The sequence below is a fragment of the Oryctolagus cuniculus genome, chromosome 7 (assembly GCF_964237555.1).
Source record: "Oryctolagus cuniculus chromosome 7, mOryCun1.1, whole genome shotgun sequence".
Lineage (NCBI taxonomy): Eukaryota > Metazoa > Chordata > Mammalia > Lagomorpha > Leporidae > Oryctolagus > Oryctolagus cuniculus.
The window spans coordinates 35,486,414-35,498,422 of NC_091438.1; the positions used below are offsets into that span (position 1 = coordinate 35,486,414).

The following is a 12,009-nucleotide window of genomic DNA, read 5'->3' on the forward strand; positions in this document are numbered from 1 at the left end:
TTAGCAAAGAGCTGGACATCAACCAGCTTCTAAATGGGACACGGGCACTGCAGGCAGCAGCATTACCCACTACGCCACACACCTTTTCCACATTTGATGTCCTTGACATCAATTCCATCTTTTCAGCCATCTTATAGTTTGAGTGGTTTATGATGGATTAATCATTAATTGAGCAAAAGCCTTAAGCACTACTGCAGAATGATTTGCTTGTGATTGGAAACAGCTGTTACTTCTGAAGTCTTATAATACATTAATACTAGTAATAGCAAATATTTTTTCTTTTTCTTTTTTTTTTTTTTTTTTGACAGGCAGAGTGGACAGAGAGAGAGACAGAGAGAAAGGTCTTCCTTTGCCGTTGGTTCACCCTCCAATGGCCAGTGCACCGCGCTGATCCAAAGGCAGGAGCCAGGTGCTTCTCCTGGTCTCCCATGGGGTGCAGGGCCTAAGCACTTGGGCCATCCTCCACTGCACTCCCGGGCCATAGCAGAGAGCTGGCCTGGAAGAGGGGCAACCGGGACAGAATCTGGCGCCCCGACCGGGACTAGAACCCGGTGTGCCGGCGCCGCTAGGTGGAGGATTAGCCTATTGAGCCGCAGCGCTGGCCTATTTTTATTTTTGACAGGCAGAGTGGACAGTGAGAGAGAGAGAGACAGAGAGAAAGGTCTTCCTTTTTCCATTGGTTCACCCCCCAGTGGCCGCTGTGGCCGGCGTACTGCAGCCAGTGCACCACGCTGATCCGTAGCCAGGAGCCAGGTGTTTCTCCTGGTCTCCCATGGGGTGCAGGGCCCAAGCACTTGGGCCATCCTCCACTGAACTCCCGGGCCATAGCAGAGAGCTGGACTGGAAGAGGAACAACCGGGATAGAATCCGGTGCCCCGACTGGGACTAGAACCCGGTGTGCTGACACTGCAGGCGGAGGATTAGCCTAGTGAGCCGCAGCGCCGGCCATGATAGCAAATATTGTTTAGTGTTTTCTTCATCTATTATTTGGACCACTGAGGAATATTTCATGTTCACTAAGCAGGGAGTCATTTTCCACAGTGTATAGTGTGTTCATTATATTAATCAGGTAATAAATTGAATCATCAAGTCACCTTGCAGCAATAGACTGCTTTTTGGTAGCTCAGCAGTGAGCTGATTTGTTTCACTCCAAACTGAAGTAGACTCATTTAGCAAAAGGGTAGTTGCCAAAGTGACAGATTCTCCTTTTACCCAAATGCCTTTCCCTGCCCTCAAGAGTTCGTCTTGACCGAGAGGACATGTTCAGAGAATCCTGATGAGAATTTCAGTTCCAGAACTGACCTGACTTTTCTAGACGTGCCCTTACACTCCGCTGAGGGCTTTCGAAATCACTTAGTACGTTTTTCTCTCATGAGTCAACTGCGAGTAACAAACTCTATTGATCTTAAGTTTAAGTGAGAAGTTACCTGGCAGGTTTTCCTGGTCTTCAACCCGATGACTCCGTTTCGCTGAGCCCAGGGCAGTGCACACTGTCTGGGCTCCCATCTCTGCCGCTGTCTATGCTGTTCAGAGTTCTGGGCAGAACTCAGAACTATGCCTCACCCTGGCTTGTGGATCTGGTTGACCCCACACTCTCAAACTCTGGTGAGTGGTGCCTAACAAGTGTTTTAGAAACCTGTACTCTTCTTGTAAATTATCACATTTTTAGGAATCAAGAAATGACTTTTTGTTATATGTAGAAACAAGCATCTTAGGGTTTCTTCAAAGAAGGAAGCCGAAGCAGCCTGTAACAGATAAGACAAATGCTCATGCCTTCCCACGTCCAGCAGGGGGCATCTGCAACACAGATTTCAGTCGGATTTAATTTAAATTGCCCAAGCCTTTGACGGGACACCTCTTTGGGAAATGTGTTGTAAAAAGTGTGCCCTGTGGTTCCCAACTGTCCTCCCGCTCTCCTTCCTTCTCGGCTACTTGTGGCATGCCCACAGTCTATAGTTAACCTACCTGTGATTGCCAAAAGTCTCCCGAGCCTAGTTCCAGACTACCCCTCGGAAGTCCTACTGTTTCTCCAAAATCCTGATAAACTATGGGCTCATAACTGATCCTTTGCAAATTGCTAGTGATTGCAATTAACCTTCATGCCTCTCCTTGTTAGAATATGTCCTCTATGGTGCGAGGAACTGACTGCACGCTCAGTCTGAACCCTAATTGTCTATTTTCAATCTCATTGAAATACAGAAATTGAATTGTTACTTTATGGTATCCTAGTGTTTAATGGCTTTACCTCTCTCCAGTGACCCAAATTAGAGATTTCCTACTTCTCAATTTTGCATTTTGGGCCACAGTCAATGTTTCACCCCATGTCAAAATGCAGTGTTACTGTAACCTACCAATTCAGTTCATCACCCGTTCATTTTCTTATGTAGCAAATGTTTATTGAATACCTGATCTTGGGTTAAGTGCTGAGGCTATAACTGTGAACAAACAATAGTTACCTGCTTTTAGGAACCTGAGTTGATAATGAGAGAAAGAAACAATATGCAAATACACATACACAAATATAAATGCAAATTGGCAAGGGTCATGAAAGAAAAATACAGAGGGTTCTGAGAATAGGAGGGCTCATATAGCAGGGGCAGCTGTCAGTATATATCAGTGTCTCCCATCACAATATCATGAGCTCTTTATGTTCGTTTGTCATATCCCACCCACCTGTATCCACGATTGGAAGAATACCTGCTGAACAGTTTACATGGGCATCTGTAAGCATATCAACATCTGTCCCACGTTCATTGGTTCCAGGGGTCTCTGCAGCAAAGAATATCTTTGTAACCCTTGGAACTCCTCACGTAGATATGGTTTTCCATACAGCTTCTTGGATATAATTGTATTTTTTAAAATATTTTATTTATTTATTTATTAAAAGGCAGAAATATAGAGAGAGCCAGCCAGGGCTGGGCCAAGAAGAAACCAGGAGCCAGAAGCTTCTTCTGGGTCTCCCATATCTGTGCAGGGGTTCAAGGACTTGGGTCACCCTCTGCTGCTTTCCCAGACCATAGCAGAGAGCTGGATTAGAAAAGGAGCAGCCGGGACAGGAACCAATGCCCATATGGTATGCTGGCACTGCAGACGGAGGCTCAGTCTACTACGTCACAGTGCCAGTCCCTAGATATAATTTTATTTCTAAAAATCCAACTGTGTTTCTGTTTTTAGTGATTGCTTGTGCTGGTATTCCATACCAACCCATCTTTTTTTTAAACTTGTATTTAATAAATATAAATTCCCAAAGTACAATTTTTGGATTATAGCGGCTCCCCTCCCCCATAACCACCCTCCCACCTGCAACCATCCCATCTCCCACTCCCTCTCCCATCCCATTCTTCATCAAGATTCATTTTCAATTATCTTTATATACAGAAGATCAATTTAGTATATACTAAGTAAAGATTTCAACAGTTTGCACCCACATAAAAACACAAAGTATAAAGTACTGTTTGAGTACTAGTTATTCCGTTAATTCACGTAGTACAGCACATTAAGGACAGAGATTCTACATGGGGAGTAAGTGCACAGTGACTCCTGTTGTTGATTTAACAATTGACACTCTTATTTATGACATCAGTGATCACCTGAGGCTCTTTTCATGAGTTGCCAAGGCTATGGAAGCCTTTTGAGACCACAAACCCTGTCAGCATTTAGACAAGGTCATAACAAAGTGGAAGTTCTCTCCTCCCTCAGAGAGAGGTACCTCCTTCTTTGATGGCCCGTTCTTTCCACTGGGATCTCACTCACAGAGTGAGTGCCAAACTGTACATCTCCTCCCTCTCTTATTCCCACTCTTACATTTAGCAGGGATCACTTTTCAGTTAAATTTAAATACCTAACAATAATTGTGTGTTAATTAAAGTGTTCAACCAATGGTATTAAGTCGAACAAAAATACTAAAAGGAATAAAGTACTAAGTTGTTCCTTGACAGTGAGGACAAGGGCTGATCAAGTCATTGTTTCTCATAGTGTCCATTTCACTTCAACAGGTTTCCTTTTAGGTACTCAGTTAGTTGTCACCGATCAGGGAGAACATATGATATTTGTCCCTTTGGGACTAGCTTATTTCACTCAACATGATGTTTTCCAGATTCTTCCATTTTGTTACTAATGATAGGACTTCATTTTTTTTACTGCTGTATAACATTCTATAGAGTACATATCCCATAATTTCTTTATCCAGCCTTCTGTTGATGGCATTTAGGTTGATTCCATGTCTTAGCTATTGTGAATTGAGCTGCAATAAACATTGAGGTGCAGACAGCTCTTTTATTTGCCAATTTAATTTCCTCTGGGTAAATGCCAAGGAGTGAGATGGCTGGGTCATGTGGTAGGGCTATATTCAAGTTTCTAAGGAATCTCCAAACTGTCTTCCATAGTGGCTTTACCAGTTTGCATTCCCACCATCAGTGGATTAGTCACACCAACCCATCTTAAGACAATAACTTTTGCAGGCTTACAGATGTACAATGAACACGTGGTTTGCACTTTAGCATTTGTTAACTCTTCAGCCTTTGAAATACTATTGTTTTATAAGAGTGCCTGTACAAAGTTTCTGGGAAAATTGATTTTAAAATAAAGTCTTTTCATGCAAAAGTTTTCGAGACCCATACATTGTCTTCTTTCATTATGGAGATTATCCATGAACTATTTGAAGACTCCTAGCACAAGCAGAGCTGCTGCAATACTACTACTCATTTTGTGAATGATTCCAATCTCCTGTTTAAATCAAATGGACTTCCCAACTCATATACTCTGTTTAATGTCCTTCACCCAGGAAATTAGTGTTTCCTAAAGCTCTGCTTTTCCTGTCTCCCTTACATGCCCAGCGCAGAAATAAGGAAGAGAGGAACCTGGTGTTCCAGAATGTTTGTGCTCCAAGGAAGTGGAATATGGTTTTCCTCCAGCAATATTATAAATGGTGGTTGACTCCAGATCACTGTGCAACCATACCCATGTAACCAGGGACATAGATATAGCAGTACTAGGGTTCTGTACATGCCAGTGGCATAGATACAGCAGTACTAGAGTTCTGACTCACGCCAGTTTTAAGGTTTTTGTGAGATGTCTTAAGAACTTAACCAACATTTGCAAATAGCATTTTGTGGAAAAGCACATCCTGAAATAGCAAAAGAATGTTTGAAACACACTGAGTTCATAAGACAGGATGCCATGGCATTACCTGTAGAGTCTTTCAAGGCATCTTTCAATAGGGTGGGAAGTACCATCATGCTCTTAAAAATGTATATATGAAATATATGAAATTTATTTCTTTTATAAAAATTATATGTAAAAACAAAAAGATAAAAAAGAACCACAAAACAAAACAAAAAATTTACACTACAGTTCCAATTCCCTCAAAATAGTATTGCCTGTTTTCTTGCTTTAATGCCAATTTTGCGGCAGGCTAGGTACTGCACTTAGGAAGGTGTAGCCCGGTGAGTTGGCATCATATAACACAGCTTTCTATTCTCCCAGCCACACCTCGCACTCAAACAGCACAGACTGCTTTTGCACCCTTTAAAGCAACATGTGCATATCCTTCTCTCTGCCTGGTAGGCCCAGCCCTTTCTTCTCCCCCTGACTATTGTTCATTCTCCAGCTGCACTTTGGCATCCTCTGGGAGTTAGCCCTGATCCGCTCTTTGCTGCTTTGTAGATAGTCTCTCCTTATGCTGCTACTTGTGTAATTCTTTTTTAAATTAGTTTTTCTCATTTTTAAAAAATTATATACATGTATATTTAATTTGAAAGACAGAGTAACAGAGAGAGAAAGAGGGAGAGATCTTCCATCCTCTGGTTCACTCCTCAAATGGCCAGCACAGCCAGGGCTGGGCAAGGCTGAAGCCAGGAGCCAGGGGTTTCATCCAGGTCTCCCCCATGAATGCAGGGGCCCAAGCACTTGGGCCATCATCCACTGCTTCCTCAGGCGCATTAGCAGGGAGCTGGATCAAAAGTGGAGCAGCCGGGACTCAGACTGTCACCTATATGGAATGCTGGTGTCACAGGCTGCAGCTTTACTTGTTACACCACAATGCTGGCCCCATATGATTATTTCTAAGCCTCACACCCTGTGAGTGTTTGTGTGTTTATTGTATACTACCTGACACATAACATATGGACAATGAGGACATTAGGTGTAAACAAATGAAAACACTCACTTAAAAAAACATTCACTGCCTTTATTCTAATTACCCTTATCATTCAACTATCACGCTTGCACCTGTCAAACACAAACAGCTTTTTACAAAAGCAGGTGGCTCAAGTGGAGCCAAAGGGAGTAAGGACAAAGAAGCAGAATGTGAGAGTGGGGAAGTCAAAATAAAGCCTAAAGCACCAAACATACGAGACAGTCTTTATCTAAATCTCTCTGGGATCAAGACAGAAACTGAAGACCCGTGCTGCACGTCATCCCCTCATGGATGGGAGGTGAGGAACGGAGGGAGCCAGGAAGAGGGGTATTGTGGATGACGTTCTGCCTGAGCTGTGAGGGACTGTGGGTCCTTACGGTCCTTCCATAAGGAAAAGATGGAATGTGCACCTGCAACTGTAGTACTACACATTTACCAGTAGAGGGCAGTCAGAAATGTTTGCTTGTATTTTCTCCTCCCTTCCCTAATATTGACTTTGTATTTCAGATAATATAAAATTGACAATTCTTGTCTTCAGAGGTGGGATATGGAAGGTGATGGATGTAGTAATCTCTTAATAACTTGTGGAAAGTTTTTTGGATATTCTGATTTGGTGCTCGAACATGGGTTGGATTTAGTGGAAAGAATTACTGTGCAGTTAAAACTTACTTTGGAAAAAATGAGTATTATATCCTAAATTCTGGGCCAGGTGACTCACAGACATTATCATATTTAATCATCACCAAAGTTTTAGGATGTACTATTTTGTTAGTCCCAGTTTCTATGATAAAAATCTAAACACTGGATAATTTAAGTAACCTGCTGAGCCTTATGCTTCCTTATGTGTCATATAAGTTCCTCCTTGGAACCCAGCCAGTTTCTGCCATATTGCTGTGCTAATCAGATGTCGTGTGGGGCCTGTGCTGGCTTTAGTCCTAGGGAGAAAATGGAAGCAGAAATAAGTGAAAAGTCAGTGTGCAGGTGGCTGATTCTAAGTCCTGGTTTCAAGGTCATATTTACTATACTGTAAGAAAATATATGATAATTAGATATTTTTGAAGTTTCTGAAAGTTTCCACAGATTTCCCTATCGTTTCATCTCTAATACCATTATGGCTAACCATAGGCATTTTATTTACTTAAATTTCCTCCTTATGGTCTCCCTGTGAATAAATGGAAAACTGGGGTTTAGAAGAGCAAAATCTTCCCATCACAGTTCCATAAGACTTTGGTTTTGATTAGCATCAACTGGGAGATAGATGTTAGCAGATAGACCTGCAAGGAATAAAATCAAGATATTTTTAGTTCAGGATGACAAATATTTTTTAATGTTTACTATGTTGCCAAGCGTTGCCCTAGGAACAGGGGTTAAAAGGTTTTCAAGACTCCATTCCTTTCTGGAATGTAGTATCTAGCTTGGAAAACAGAAACATAAATCAATAGCTATAATGTAATATAATAAACTCTATCTTTAGAGCCTTATAAAGTGCCAGTGTAACAAGGAAATGACAGTTCTTTGAGTTTCCCAATATACAACAGTTTATGCTATGGATTAATATTTGAGATTTCCATGGTGCTGTTTTAAATTCAGAATCATGTTAAAGTGATGGAGAATCTAAAAGGTTAGTTTTAAAACTGAGCATGAGTGAAACTGCATTCTATGATGGAGGAGTACCTAGATTTCTTTTTTTTTCCTTTCTTTTTTTTTTAAGATTGATTTTATTTATTTGAAAGTCAGAGTTATACAGAGAGAGGAGAGGCAGAGAGAGAGAGAGAGGTCCTCCATCCGCTGGTTCACTCCCCAGATGGCCGCAACGGCCGGAGCTGTGCTGATCCGAAGCCAGGAGTCAGGAGCCTCCCCCAGTTCTCCCATGTGGGTACGGGGGCCCAAGGACCCAGGCCATCCTCCACTGCTTTCCCAGGCCATAGCAGAGAGCTGGACCGGAAGAGGAGCAGCTGGGACTAGAACCGGCGCCCATATGGGATGCCAGTGCCTCAGGCCAGGGCGTTAACCCACTGTGCCACAGTGCCGCCCCCCTCTAGGTTTCTTATTTTGTTTTTTAAATTTATTCTACTTATTTGAAAGGCAGAGCTGGGGGGGGGGGTAGAGAAAGAGAGAAGAGAAAGATCATCCTTCCCCTGGTTCACCTTCCCAGATGACGGCAACAACTGGGGCTGGGCAAGGCAGGAACCAGGAGCCAGGAGCTTCTTCCAGGTCTCCCAAGTGGGTACAGGGCTCCAAACACTTGCGCCATCTTTCTCTTCTTTCCCAGGTACATTGGCAGGGAGCTGGATCAGAAATGGAGCAGCCGGGACACGAACCGGTGCCCATATGGGATGCCGGCATGACAGACATCAGCTTTACCCACTATGCCACAACACTAGACTCTAAAGTACCCAGAATTCTGATCACATCCACTCACTAAAATGTTGAACATACAGAGTAAATGTGGCTAGCATCAGTGAATTGGCGAATATTACTCATCAGTGGAATATTTCCTGTGCGTGAGGTTGTCCAGCTTCCATGATAGAACAACGGCAAAGGGTTGGAAAAGAAAACTTAACAAATATACATCATCAAGTAGAATAATTTAATATTACAGTTGGGAAGGCTGAAGAAAATGTCTAGATGACAGAGATGTCATCTATGTTGTAGATGACAGAGCTGAGATTTGACAGTAAAAAATGATCACTGTTTATTGTAGCATCCTCCATCTCTAAATTGAATAAAGTATAAAACAATAATTGAGATGAAAATAAGGTTACACAAATTAACAGGAGGGGGCCACAATAAGAGTTTGGTAAACACTCATTATTAGAATGCATGCATCCCAGTTCCCTTAATCTTTTTTCTGATCTAACATTTTGGTGTCGGTGACACAGAATGAAACCTTTCTTTGAGATCTGAGTGCTTGGGTGGTGTTCTCATGCTGCCTTACTTCTGTCCTCTCAGGGCCAAGGAGATTAAGATTAAGTTGGGAATTCTCCTGCAGAAGCCAGACTCGGCCACGGACCTTGTCATCCCTTACAATGAGAAGCCGGAGAAGCCAGCCAAGCCGCAGAGGTGAGTCATGATTAGGGAGCTGTTGCTCCCTGTAGAGGGTGGCTGCTTTTCAAGTGCACAGCGCCATTCCATGTCTGCACAACTAGCCCCTTCAATTACTCTCAAGGGCCACGAGAGCCCCTGGGGAGTTGGTTTGTAAAGAAGTATTTTTTTAAAAAATAGCATTATTAGTTTACTATCCCATGTCTGGGGCAGAATACTGGCAGAATCCGTGAAAGGAAGAAAACAAGATCTTGTTCTGTCTTTGGGAAGATGGATCATGCTATAAGATGACACGGACCACTGTCTCCATCATTTACAGCACCGTGTAGTCAAAAGACCTTACTGTTGTCTACTGCCCTCGGTCAGGCAAACATCTCTGATTCAATTCAAGGCTGTTCATCTTCCCAGGAACTACCCAAAGCTGCAGTCTCAGCAGGGAGATGTAGGTGAGAATACTTCCCTCGAAGATGCTAAAGATGAGGCACGTAATTTATAGATTGGTCTCCAAGACAGTATCTCTTCCAGGTCCCACAGAGGAACAGAACACTGTCACTGGAGCAGGTGCTGTGGTTCAGTGGGTGAAGCTGCCTCTTAGGAGGCCTACATCTCCTAACAGAATGCCAGTCGGAGTTCCGGCTGCTCCACTGACAATCCAGCTCCTTACCCATGCATCTGGAAAGCAGCAGATGATGGCTGAGATACTTGAGTCCCTGCCAACTACATGACTGTCCCAGAAGGAGTTCCAGGCACCTGACTTTGGCTGAATCAGCCCTGGCTATTGTGTCCAGTTAGGGAGTGACCCAGCAGTTAGAGAATTTCTCTCCATCTCTTTCTCTCCCTCTATCTTTTACTCTGTTTCAAATAAATAAACAAACCTTAACAACACAAGAACAAGAACAACAACAACAACAACAAAAAAACAGAGTGACTATTTGACCAGCTATTTCTATCTATTGCATACCAAATATTGTTCCCCATCCATAGACTATCATTGTTGACTGGGTCTCTGTAGTCTTCCCTCTCTTACTCTCACCTCTGATTCAGGCAGCAGTGGTGAGGACACTGTACTTCCAAGGAAATGAAATGCTCAGACAGTGAACCCAGCTCCTACAGTTTATATTGGCCCTAACTTAACAAGCCTACTCACAACATTCTCATTGTTTATGTTGGTTGCACCAGCTACCCAGACCATCATGGCCTTGAAAGACAAACCAGCTTCCCATCCCTCCTCCACCTTCAAAAATTTATTCATTTGAGAAGTATCAAGTGAGAGAGAAAGAGACAGGATTCAACCTATTGGTTCACTCCCCCAAAGCCCATAAAAGGCCAAGGCTGGATTAGACTGAAGCTGGGTGCTGGAACTCAATCTCTGTGTCCCATAGGGATGGAAGAGACATGACCATCTGAGCCATGGCTGCTGCCTCCCAGGGTGCCCCTTAGCAGGAAGCTGGAATCAGCGGAGGAGCTGGGACTTGAACGTCAGTATTCTGATGTGGGATGTAGGTGGTCCAAGCAGCGTCTTACCCTCTAGACCAGATGCTCATTCATGTCTTCCATTAAAACAGGGATGCCTGAGAAAAATCAAAACATAAAAATGAAGGAGGAAAAGTCAAGTGTGTTCAAAATTTTTCACTCTGCTACATAAAAAGGAGGTCACAGAAATGTGGTTAAAATAAATACAGGGGTCCCTTTAAACCTCTATTTCTTTCAAAATTTAACATTTGTATCAATTGGCCAACCCATCCTGTGTTCAGATGACTTTCAACTTAATGTAGCTGGATTAGATAGAGAGATGGGTCATGCCTTTTTAAAAACTCTTTTTCCATCAACCTAAGTGGATATTTCCATTCTCCTGCTTTTAATACTTCAAAGTGATCTCAAACCGGAAGTGAGGCATAATTGAGTTTTCTGCATTTAAAAAGAGGAAGCTAATTCAATGTGGAGCAGCAGGCACCAAGCACTAGTGGAGAATAGAACCACATTTCACAGCAGTCACAGATCAAAAAGTCTGTTTTGAAGAAAACAATGTGGTAATTATTGATCTGTTTGAATTAACTTGGAGAAACGTAGTACTACATTTCCTGCTTTGATTCTCTGCTTTAATATCCCACATAGACACTTGAACTATTTGGCTTAATGGGATTCAGAGAAAATCTGTTTTGGAAGAAAACCTGGGGCTTGCATTTATTGGATTACTTGCTTCTCTTTTCTGCCATCCCTTTTCTCCTTCCAGAAGTCGAAAGTTTTTGGAAAAGTCCTTCGTATCTCAAGAGAACATTTGTGTGTCTTGTGTATCTCTATTGCATTTTTAGCAGTGATCACTAAAAATGTTTCCCACTCTCTTCCAAACCCATAAGCCTCATCCCACCTCTTCATTCTTTGGCAAATTTCTGTGATTTTTTACTTGACGGGAAAATATCATGTTGTGCATGCATTTGATCTATGTCTTTGTCTCTACTTTAAAATTTCTCTGCGACTTTTTTTAAAACAAAACGAAACATGTTCTTTTCTCAGAGAACAAAATAAAGCTTCTCGACTGAGGGTATTTTTAAGCTCTCTCATCTTCTTGGAGTTATTGAACATCAGTAGAATGCCTATTTCAAAGAGTGCTTTCTATTTTTTAATATGATTTGAAATTTTCATTTGGAAAAAAATCAGACGCTTGAGAAAAAATAAAAAATAGAGAAAAGCTGCTTATACCTCCGAGCCATCTTCTGTGGCTCTTTCAGTATCCTCTATCACTTTTTTCCCTCTGGACCTTCAAACAAGGAGCAAACAAATCCAGGTTTCACTGAAAAATATTCTCCCAGCCCTTCATCCTTTCTGCT

The 12,009-nt window shown here is 42.3% G+C and overlaps 1 protein-coding gene across 1 annotated transcript in view; it reads left to right on the forward strand.

Moving 5' to 3' along the window:
• Positions 1 to 12,009, forward strand: part of RGS5 (regulator of G protein signaling 5) — a 69,104-nt gene that overhangs the window by 29,871 nt on the left and 27,224 nt on the right. The window contains exon 2 of the mRNA XM_070077426.1: positions 9,089 to 9,199. Within this exon, the coding sequence (XP_069933527.1) occupies positions 9,089 to 9,199 (111 nt within the window). The remainder of the gene's footprint in view (positions 1 to 9,088; positions 9,200 to 12,009) is intronic.